This window comes from Artemia sp. Qi Xiang Cuo, chromosome 13 (assembly GCF_049724085.1).
Source record: "Artemia sp. Qi Xiang Cuo chromosome 13, ASM4972408v1, whole genome shotgun sequence".
NCBI classification, from domain to species: domain Eukaryota; kingdom Metazoa; phylum Arthropoda; class Branchiopoda; order Anostraca; family Artemiidae; genus Artemia; species Artemia sp. Qi Xiang Cuo.
The window spans coordinates 60,375,590-60,387,646 of NC_142806.1; the positions used below are offsets into that span (position 1 = coordinate 60,375,590).

Sequence of the window (12,057 nt, forward strand, 5' to 3'; positions counted from 1 at the left end):
CGTTTTTCAAAGAATGTCGGAAATCCACCCTCCTTGGAAACGTTTCCCAGGAAATCAGACTCCCCCTGTGGAAAGTTGCTCTCATGAAAAATCACAGCCCATAGTAACCAAAAATAAAAATATTTTTCATAAAAAATAACTAGTGGTAAAAAATTGCTATTTGTAGCTGATTCCAGAATTGTAATACCATTATAACACCATTTGATAGAAACACCATGGTGATTCCAAGGGTGTACACCATTGGAATCACCATGACCAAAAACCCTGTACAAGAAACTTACTGTCTCCTGGTCTGAAAAAAAAGGAAAATTACTTCTTTTTTTTGCGTGGGTCCACTTCCACTGATGTGTCTTTCTTTTTTTTTTTTTTTTTACCTCCACTGCTAGCGGAGTCTAGTAAAGCAGGAATCCTAGGGAATCAGAAATAGGTAGAGAGTGGGACTTAAGCCTCGGCAGTGCAAGTTTACAATATTTAGAACAGTATTAGCTTTTAACCTTTTTCAAAACCCATCTCCTTAAGAGGATCCGATACCTTAAACATCATTTTGTCAGCCTCAACGTCGCTTGACTGTCTCAAAGGTAAAGGGTCCATTAGCGAATTCTCTAGGGCAGTGGTTCTCAAACTTATTAAGACACTGTACCCCTTTTTACCCACAAAACATTTTAGGTATCTCAGTTATCGGTAATAAGTAAACTGTACCTAAAATATGAATAAAATTGCCAGTCCTAGAGTTAAAGGATTGCTATTTTGTTTTGTTGGCCAGCCCGTATCCCCTAAACATATTTGCGTGCCACTTGGGGGTACGCTTACCACAGTTTGAAAACCACTGCTCTAGGGGACTACTGATAATTGAAACCTATTGAGAATTTGTGATTTGATTAAGAAATTTGATTGGAAAGACAATTGAATTGTGCCTGCAAAATTTTCAATCAAAGCGGGTTGCACCACAGACTATTCGAAGACCTGTCAAACTGATCAAATGATATTTGTTTTGAGGTGATTTTTAACATTTTCTTAGCAGGTATTCTAACGTTTTTAGCGACTACCCTTTCCTCAATTTTAAAAGAAAATCTGCTCCGTTTGATCAAAACCACAAAATTTAAACTTCCTAATGACATATGTTTCTCTAAAACTAAATACATCTATCTCCAGTACAAAACAAGAGAACTTTCACGGTTTTTCTAAGATTTCAGGGAGAAAAGATATGTTTTTTTAGTTTTCTGCCGTTTATTTGGATTGCTTATTCAAGCTTTACAAGCCATGGCAAAACCGCCCAATCAAGTCTAAACAGTTTGGCAAAACAAACTAAAAAAGTTTATAATGGACGAGATAGGCTGATTCTTTATGGTATCGAATCCCTTTAAAAAATTGTTGAAAGCCTGTACATTACCTTCTAAGGAAAAAAAAAGTTTGAATAGAGTGAAGTAAGGGCCTTAAATAAATTTTGTGAAGGAATGAACAGGCCTTCAACATTTTTTAAGGGGAGGGGAAAAGATCTTGAAAACAGTTTAAGGTTTATACTGTTCTAAATATTACAAGGGGGTCATCAGGATTCTAGGAATATCTAAGTTCGGAATCGGGGTATGGCTCGAAATCGCCTGGGAACCACTGGTCTAGAAAAATAAACTAATGTCTCAATCGAATGAATTGATCCTACGTTGTCCAGCTTTGTTTGGAAGCTAATTGCGAAGTTACTCGAAGAATTTCACTGGAAGTTGCCGTGGAATGGTCTCGAATAGAATTATTTGCTAATACCCGGGTAACTTTATAACCACACTAGCCGACAGCAGTTCCAATTAAGCGTCTTGAGCGTAATTTCTCAAGTTGGATATTGTTCACCTTCCAAGCATAAAATTTGTGATTGACCAATCAGAGTCAAGAATTAAGCCATAATTTTAGAAATAGAAAAGATAGAAGCTTGAAACTGGAGTTTTTTTTCTTTTTTTTTAAATTTGTAACAGGAATCTGGCACAATATAAAAAGACATAGTATTTTTGGAGAATTGGGAACACAATAATGTCGACAAAAACTTTTCAAACCAGCTTCTTGTCATTCTAACTTTCCCTTTTGTAACACAAAGACGACGTAGAGGTAACAAAAAAAAACAACATCATTTTAACTTGTTCAACCTCAGGATTCCAAATTTCAGGTTTTTTCCTTTTTTGTGAAATTTTCTACTTTGATGCCTGCTGAATTTATTGAGTAACGCTATGAAAACTAAGTAAGACAACACTGTACTTTTACTGTTCATCTTCTTATTGTATTAATAATTTGTGTCTTATTTTAATTTTATTGCATTAGATAAGACACCAGAGACGAAGCTGAGACGATATCTCTGGAGGTCACGAAAAGGGAAACAAGAAAGATTCTCTATGGTTTTGGCCCCAGGGGAGTTAAAGCTGCAACAAGTTTTATTTAACAACAGTATATTTTAACCAAAATTTTGTTGTTCTAAGTTATCAAACATAAATACTATAGTTTTCATCCCTCTAGATCAGTGGTTCCCAAACTTGACTGGGCTCCTAGCAAACTTTAATATCAGCTTTTCCGGGTTGTCACGAACTTTAATGTTTTCCAGTCAAAATGAATCTGACCTACTGTTTTGACATATTAACGTTTTCTGAATCGGAAAAGACACTTTTACAAACAAGATATCAGAGGCACCACAGTCGTGGTGAATTAGTAATTACTGAAAACTTCATATAGAAGGGTCAGTCGTAGAAACTTGAAGGGGGGGGGCATGTCCAAGTGTCCTTTTAAAGGTCGAACAATATTGGGGGGTGAACAGCATCCCCAAGTGTCATTAGTGTCTCAAGTTTTTTTGCCCACTTTACTATGAATGGTCAAAAGATATAATAATAACTATACCCCTGGGATGACAACCCATGCAACTTCAAGGGCGTGGACCACAACTTATAAAAATAGTCTGTAGTTAATAGATAAACTTTAGTAGAACAAAAGGCGAACGTGTAGCAGACTTCCCTGGCAGTCGGAACGGTCTCCTATTTTCAGGATTCGTTCCTAGGCTAAGGGGAGCTCAAATTTTGCAGGGGAGGATACTGGAGGGCCAGAAATAGGCCAAAGAATTTGTTGTCTCTGGTCAGCTTGAAACTTATATCGACAAATCTCCAGGCCAATGGGATCCTAATGCATTCAGATTTATAAGATTTTTGTCTACAAGGAAATCAGAGCCCGGAAAGGCACGCAAAAACTTTTTTTATTTCGATCAAATGGAATGGAGAATATTCTCGTTCAGTTAGTATAAACAGATAAAGGACATAGAATTATTTTGCTCAGCCCATATCAGAAAGACCCAAAGATTCGTGACACTTAGAATGGATCTAACCAATTTTCACGACCCACTAGTCTTTAAGAGGTTTTGTAAGGGCTGAAGCCCCACTCTTATTTTATTTATAGTCATTTATATTGCTTTAAAGATTGACTTGCTTATTCATTTTGATTTTTGTTCATTGGAAGTTCTAATCATTACATGAATTTTCTGTGAAACACTTTCTTTTGGGGAAAACGTGTTTTTTTCAGCCCGTGAAGCTAAAAAAAATATCACAGTTTATTTTATATAATATATCTATTTTGGATACAATCTTCTCAAAACTTAACAAATTCATTCTTGCTTGTCTGATGAAAATGAAATATATTCATAAATACACTGCTAAAAGAGAGTCTGAATTCACAAATAAGAGGAGTGTCTGGGACATTAAATTCTACGAATCACAGTCGACATCGTGAATGTACCGCCAACAACACCATGTTTAAAATCAAACGATTCCACAAATTCTCACCTTTTCTCTGTTACTGTACCCTCCCCCACCAGCACAACCAACTAGAAAATATACTTAGCTCTTTTCTAAGTGTCTAAGCTATATGCAAACAATGTCTGTATGAATGAGCTCGATAATACCATAAATTTTCGCCCATTTTCGGATTCTTTTCCATTAAGAAAAATCCTCAATCTTAGGCGTCGTTCCACCATCATAACAAACACTCTAGTGCAAGTCCTAATCCACCAACTTTTTACATGAATAATTCAATAGACGTAGCCAGGATTCTTTTTTTTGGGGGGAGGGGGGTACAAAACGATTTTTTCGGAAGGGGGGTACAAAAAAAGCATAAAAATTTGTGTATATTCATTTTTTTTACATTTTTACGAGTCGGAAAAACATTTCGGGGGGGGGGAGGAAGGGTTAAAGACCCCACTCCCATGGATACGGCCTTTGGGGGGAGGCATTTTTGCGAGGGGGAATACGCCGGAAACAAGTTTTATGTCTAAAATTTGCTTCACCAAGCATTCCACTCCAAGGCCGTACCCAGGGGGTGTTAGGGGGGTTTGAACCCCCCCCCCAGAAATGTTTGACTGACTCGTAAAAACGTAACCAAAATGGACGTAAACAAACTTTTTATGCGTTTTTGAGTTTTTTTGTGTAACCCCCCCCCCCCCCCGAAAAGTCCTAATCCACTAACTTTTTACATGAACAATTCAGTATAAGACTTTGATGTACAAAGATTCTGCACGTAGCAATAAATACCCTTTAGGAAAGCTTTTCAAATGGGATAAATTGCCAACTGACCTTGAAGAAAGAAGGAGCAGATCTGCAGGGAAAAAATGATCGTCCCACACTTTAACGACATCTCCAACTAGAATTTGGTCCCACCTGACGTATTTCCACTGGTAATTTCGATATGCTTCAATTCTTCTTTTGTTTATGTGGTTATCTGCTCGGTAGCGCTTCTGTACAAATAAAGCAATTTATTTATATAGATTAAAATAATAAATATTATATAAAAAATTATATAAATATTATATAATTACTATACCACTATAATATATTATTATAATAATTATTATATTATAATAAATTATTTATAAAAATAAAGCAATTTATCTACATATTGTTCACAAGCTTAGATCAGATGATGATATAGTTCACTAAATGTAATGATTAATTACATACTCAACAATTCTACCAAAGTATTCTACTTTTATTCCAATCATAATTTTGTTCCACTTCAACTTCTTTTAGGGGTTATGATAACAAATTGACAAATGGCTAATCCAAGATCGCTTGCTCCGTGATTGTTGGCAACAGAGGCAAATATAATCGCAAAGCGTCAGATGAGTTATTTGCCATTCTTTTAACAAGTTATTTTCCGTTATTTAATTTTATTTAAGCCATTTATTTGCGAGTTATTCTACCCCGTATCATTACTCTCTGAGTTTTACCTATTTGAAAAAAAGAATGTCTTTCGTCTGTAACGGTTCAAAGGCACATTTGTCACCTAGGAAAGTTGGTCAAATGTTTTCCAGAGGAGTTGTCTAATTATAATGATAGGTACTCGCTTGACTGATCGCATATGACGCTGTATAAAAAATACGGTTCAACCCCATTTTTACCCAATTTTTTTCCCCAAAGAAAATATAAGAATAAAAGAAATAGAATAAATAAAATAACAAAGCCCAAACAGATGTGCTTGAAGTAGAATTTCGTTTTTGCCAGAAAAAAAAAAAAAAAGCCTTGGTGGTGAAATGTTTTAAGTTGTCAACTTCAACACAAGAAAATGGGACTTGATTCTAATTACGGGAGCAACATTTCAATGGTGACTATGTCGGTGTTATCTTGGCCAGGCGAAGTTGTTCGGATGTAGTTCTAATTGAGTTGCATTCTAGGCTGTTTTCAGCCCCATTGGACGCCTGAGAAACTTTATTTATTAATTAATCCCGATTCAGTATTTCCATCATTTTCTATTACTATGAGCAATTTCAAAATAAATTCCTCAAGAGTTCATTTCTGTTTTGTTCAATTCATATTTAAATATATACTTGTATACATATATTAATACATGCGTCATACATATATTGAAATCAGAGCCCTTCCTAGGGTTGGTGGCGCTACAAAAAAGTGGGCTCCAAAAAAAGAAGGATTAAAATGGTCTAGGCCATTTCTTGTGGATGGAGGATGAGTTTTCCAAAACCCATGCTTTTTGGAAGTCTTTTTGGAAAAATTGTGCTTCGTGCTTTTTGGGATCCCAGCCAAACAAAAAGCAGATCGTCCCAGAATGGGGTAGGAGGAAATCATAAGAAAATTTTTCTCGAAAATGGCTCCATATTTTGCCGGGAAAATTGGCATCCTGGTATATTCTTACCTAAAAAACGATTTAGATAGGTCAGAAGTTTGAGAAAATTCGTTAAGAGCTTTAATTTTGGAAGAAGAAAAAACTATTTATGTGACTGACATCATTTTAAATATGCATCAGTATTGCAATCAAGTTGTCACATGCTTAAAGAACAAAAAACTGGTAATTGTAAAAATATTTGTATATATTTTGACAAGGAATTACAAAAATTCCAAAATTTCAAAACAGAAAACCAAACAGCACCTCCAAAAATCCTAACTACACCGGTGCAAGACAAGCGTTGAAGATATAGGATTAGCTATTTTTTCTTCAATTCCACCCTTTTTTTAAAAGGAGTAATATGGACAAATAAAAGAAAACAAAAAAAACAATTTCAGGATATGCACAAAAATTCAGAGGGGGCATTCTAGGGGGCACAGACTCGAAGACCTCAACTCTTCATGCGCGCCTGAGAAAACGTTGTCAGGGTAAAAGATGTTCGACCACCGCTTGTCTGAATTAAAAGTCCTGCTAATTATATAAAATAAGAAAATTAGTAATTCGAATAGCTATAATACCTTATAAGAGTAAAACTAATCGAATTTCTCGACCTACAAAATTCATGCAATTTTAAGACTCCAACCAGCGAAAATCCTGACTAGATAGACCTTCCAAAATAAATGTAAAACCGACCAGAGCAAGACATTCTTTGAAAACTATAGAATTAGCTATCACCTCTTCATATTTTGCCCAGTTTTTTGAAAGAGTAATACAGAAAAAAAAATTAATTAAAAGTCAAATTTTGAACATTAATGCTGAATAATCCTAGCGATATTTCTCAAGGGACTTGAATTGTTCATATATACATACTCTCTGGTGAATTATGGAGTACTAATTGCTTATATAGATATTGGTTTTTTTTTTTTTTGCCTTTTTAGTTTTAGATTCTATAATTTTTCTAGGTACATTAGATTATTTCAGATTTTATCTTTTGTTTGGTTATCTTTATATTTAGCGCCGCAGACGCCTAGTTTTATGCAGGTGATATATCCGTTGTTTTGTTCGTCTTTTCTTTCCCTTCTACTCAACGTAACCCCCCCCCCCCCTCTTCTTAGATCTTTCTCTCTTTGTCTTAATAAAAATTTAAGTGCATATTTTCAGACCCAAGACCCCAGCCCCCTTACTTGATTTGCTACAGACGCTTTTTATGTTTCCCATTTGATTAAATATCAAGGAACTTTGTTTAAATTGGTTAAATCCTGCTTAAAAACAAAATAATAAAGCTTGTTTTGTCATTTTTGACAAAATGTCAAAAAGAAGTTTTGTTGTCATTTTAAGAACGCATTTCTTGTTATTTCGTTCTCTTTTCTTACATAACTTCTTGTTGATTTAAGCCGATCAGGCTCTACAGCAGGGGCGGATCCAGGATCTTTTTTAGGAGGGGCACAAAATAGGTTGATCCGATAAACTTGCGTTTAATTAACGCAAACTTGCGTTAATTAAGTAAATTACACTACTTTAGACTACGTTAGGGGGCGCGCGCCCCCCACGCACCCCCTGGATCCGCCACTACTCTACAGGGCCCAATGGATGTTATTTAGGAGTGTTTGTGTTTCTTTTCCGTTTGAGATGAAAGTATAACACAATAATAAACTCATTGGGGATTCGCCGAAAAAAAAAATATCTAACAAACACTGAGCAGGCGCTTTAATGTCTAAACCAAAGTCCGAACTTTTAAATAGAAAATCAAAATGAATTAAAAAGTGGTCTACATAGAGAAAGACACACGAACTAATTATGTCCCTAGGAATTTATTTCAAGAATACCTCAGATTTCTTAAAAAAATTAAAAAATTAAGGGAGGTTCTTAAAAAATAAAAAAAAATAGAAGAATTACATACAAAAGTTCTAAGGTTCGCCCCAAGACCTTCCCCGCCGCCTTTTTTTGTAATTTATAATAAATATCAACAGAAATACTCTTAATAACTCATAATAAGAAAATTAGTAATTCCAGCGATTTTCAATTAACAAAATTTTCAGTTTCTGTTAATAAAATTAAATATGTAAATAAATAAAATAACAAAGGTTTTCTATTCATAAGACACCTTTTCTGTCGTCTAATATTCTAAACGTTCTAAGGCCAGGTATCTACTTTAATAAGTTTTTTAAACCAAAAGAAATGTAAAATTAATTAATTTCAATAAAAACAAACCATACAAAATGAATAAATAAATCCATTAATCAAAGTGAAAAACTGAAAATTACTGGATTTTACATATCCTCATTATAAATCAAGGAAAGTTCAAACAGGAAAGCGTTCATTTTATATGAACAATTAGCAAAATCATTATTACTACTACTACTCGTAACAGCGCAAAGTCAATCAGCCCAGAACAGTTGTGTCGGTTCGCACGCTATACGAGTATTTCGGCTATTAGCTATAAGCTTTTCACTCCTCGAGACAGGGACGCCCAAAGGGAGAGGGAGGGGTTCCCCGAACCCAAAAAATTTTCAATTTTCTGGAAGCCTCTTATTCAAATGAACATTTTTTTATTAGTACCCCCTCTTCCCCCCCCCCCAAAAAAAAAAAAAAAAAAAAAAAAAAAAAAAAAGAAAAATACTTTGAACTTTCCCGCCACGACATCGAGAACACGAACATTGCTGCCTCGAGATCGAGAACACAAACTTGCGACAGTCGACTACAGTTCCCTGAGTTTCAAGGGACAGCCAAGTAGAAAAACGAGCCTAAATATTTACGCTTGATAATTAACTTACATAATATTTAAACATATAAAGTTTTAAATAAGCATTAATTATATGCGTGATCACTACATGGCAAACCGTATTCAATGTCATAATGGTAAATGGAAACAGATAGTCCAATATGTTTAGAAAATCTGTGGAAGGAACTGATATATTCGCCAGGGTAATATGGTGACATAACGAAGAAAGATATTAGAATCTAATACTAGCAACTAGTAGATACTAGAAACTATTTCATTACTCGACTTCAAGCTTTTTACTTATACCCTTAGTAGCGGTTATCTAGGAAGTAGTTTACTGATATATTTCACCTAATGGTAACACTTAACATAAAAAAGATCCTACAGAGCCATTACTGGCGCAGAGGGCATCGAATCGACGCCCATAGGGCGCAGAGGGCGTCGAATCGACGTTTCAGTTGCTAGACCTTTTTACAGGGACAAGCAGCAAGCTTGTCATCCAACCTTGCTTCGGCAGGGATCGATCCCTGGTCCCCGTATTTCCCAGCAGAACATCAATCGAACTACTACCACAAGGTAGCATTTAACACATAAAAACAAAAAAAAAAATTTTAAATATTGTCCGTGACAAAAAGGTTAATTCGAGGGCACCTCTCATTATCATAGTTAAATGCAAAAATAAGCAAGAATTATTTAATTATTTTCGTACTAACCAAAAAACAGCTAACCAAAAAAGGTATTCTCAATGAAAATCCCAAAAAAGTTTTTTTTTTCAAAATCCAAGAGGGGAAACTATGTTTCGTATCCCCCCCTCCCAAATGTTTTTTAACCCATCTTAGCTTTGGAACCATCTTAGCTATATTTACCCCCGAAAACCACGATTTTCGAAGGTTTTTCTCTTGGCTGTTTCAAAATTAGAAGTTTCTAGGGTGGCACTACAGTGGTGTCAGTCTTGCTACGTCGAAACGCAAAAATCATTAGCGAAACTACCTAGTTAAATATGACAGCGCTTTACATCCATAAAAATCCGAAGATCAACAATCTATCAAATGGCAAATATACGCCTTCAAAGGTAAGTTACATCTTCATAAGCTGTTTAGTGCCATATATTTTTTGTTTATTATTCGCTGATTCTTTACCCAAGTTTTCTATTTTTTTTTTTTTTAATTTGGATTCTGCTACAATCAAAAAATTACACCATTTTACGCATGGAGATCGTTTTCATTCAAATTGAGTTCCTCACTATTCTGAATTTCTTAAGATATATACGGTTATGTAAGTTCCGACTTGACTACATCACACAATTAGACCCCATTTTTACTATCCTTGTCAATTCAAAGAAACATTACCCATATTTAATCTATAAAAATTTCATATATCACAATTTCTTTCTAGTAGTATTAACCAGCAAATTCGAGGGGGAAATTTATTTCTTAGTCTATATGACGAGCTGCTATAGAGAACCGTTGGGTCAACCTCTCCTAGATATATCGTGGTAATTCTATTTTAAGAGGTTTGGAGGTCTTAAAAGTCTTCAAAATCCACCTTAAATTCTTCAAAATAGATCCCTCGGCGTCAATACACTGCTGCCGACAGAATTTCCATGATTTAGACGCGTCCCAGGCAGTCAACTTGAGGAGTGTCGGTTACAGCTTTCTGGACAGTGGCAAAGTCATCAAAACGGCAACCTTTCGCGGTGGTTTTCACTTTGGGGAACAGGAAAAATTTTGCCACTCTTAAATCAGGGCCATACTTAGCCTCGGGCAAAGTTACAACCCCTATCCAGGCAATATGCAGCGTCAAGTAAAGATTTCTTTTTGGTTCCTCTGGTGACTTGAATGGACTCCAAGTAAAACCTGCTTTTGTGAATATTTTTGGGCCATGAGAGTCGCCTTAGCGAGCTTGAAAATAATCCTTTTGATGTAATTAGTATAGAAAATAATTCTGTGGGTCAGGCTAATCAAAATCCGATTAATATAAGCCCTATTTGTAACATTAAATAAGTTTCGGATTTGGGGGGGGGATGTTACCAAAGGAGATTATTCTCTGACAGCACTTCAGCTTAATATTCAGGGTCTCTCCTCGTCAAAAGATAATTTGAGACAAATTGTTTCGGATGGACAGCCTGATGTTTTGGGTTTATGTAAGACGTTTTTGGATTCTGGCAATGAAATGCTATTGGATACCCATGATTACAAAATAGAACTTATAAAATGCTAGAAGCTGGTTAAAGGTGGTCTAGCGATGAATATATCTTGCAATTCGCATTGGTTCTTTCGGGATTACTTATCTCGAACTTATGAAGATATTTTCGAGTCACAATTTATAGATATCAGGTCTAATGGTATAGATCTAATCATAGGCAATATTTATTATTCTCCTAGTGGTGCTATTCCATTATTTCTTCGGAATCTTGAGGAAATACTTGACATAATACTGAAATGTCCGTGTCAGTTAATCATAATGGGTGACTTTAATATAAATTTAATGGATTCAAACTCTTCGGCTTCAGTTGATTTTCTTTTAACCATGCTTGCCGCAGAAAACTCAGGAACTCTACCATCTACATCCATCCCCACGCGAGTAACTAATGTTACAGCTTCTTTGATTGACAATATTTTCTCTACGCTTAGTTTGAAGGAAAACTCAATTTTAGTTAGTGATATCTCAGATCATTTTCCAAAATATTCTCGATTCAGCTTTAAGCAGGGGAAGAGTAACCGGGCTCAGGTGTTTGATTCCTATTCTGTTAGGTTTGGTGAGAAAGAATTCTCTTCTTGGGTCCAAATTAGCGGAAAATTCGTGGAGCTTGCTTGACAATGACAAGGATTTTTCTTGTTTATTTGAGTCTTTTTATGGAACCATAAAAGAGGCTATTCTTAGCATTTGTAAAGTACCACCTTGTAATCATAGGTCTAACAGGATTGTTCCTCTAAACCCATGGATGGCATCCGGACTTCTCAAAAGCTAGAGAAGGAAGAATAATCTCTGGAGAGCTTATAAATGCGCTACACTTTCAGCAGGTGCTATTCGTCTTTGTCAATTCAAGATCTACCAGAATTTATATAATTCCTTATGTAGGAAAGCCAAATCTCTGTATTATCTAAATAATTTTGCTGCTTGTGGCAATGATATTCGTAAAACTTGGAAGGTAATAAATTCTGTACTTTAACCTGGTTCTCAGTCCAGCTCTTTACCTATGAGTC

The 12,057-nt window shown here is 35.4% G+C and overlaps 1 protein-coding gene across 3 annotated transcripts in view; it reads right to left on the minus strand.

Moving 5' to 3' along the window:
• The window catches only part of ATP8A (ATPase phospholipid transporting 8A1), a 200,294-nt gene that overhangs the window by 114,006 nt on the left and 74,231 nt on the right, over nucleotides 1-12,057 (minus strand). For all 3 annotated transcript variants that reach the window (XM_089099369.1, XM_089099370.1, XM_089099368.1), the window contains exon 5: nucleotides 4,587-4,747. In XM_089099369.1, the coding sequence (XP_088955495.1) occupies nucleotides 4,587-4,747 (161 nt within the window). The remainder of the gene's footprint in view (nucleotides 1-4,586; nucleotides 4,748-12,057) is intronic.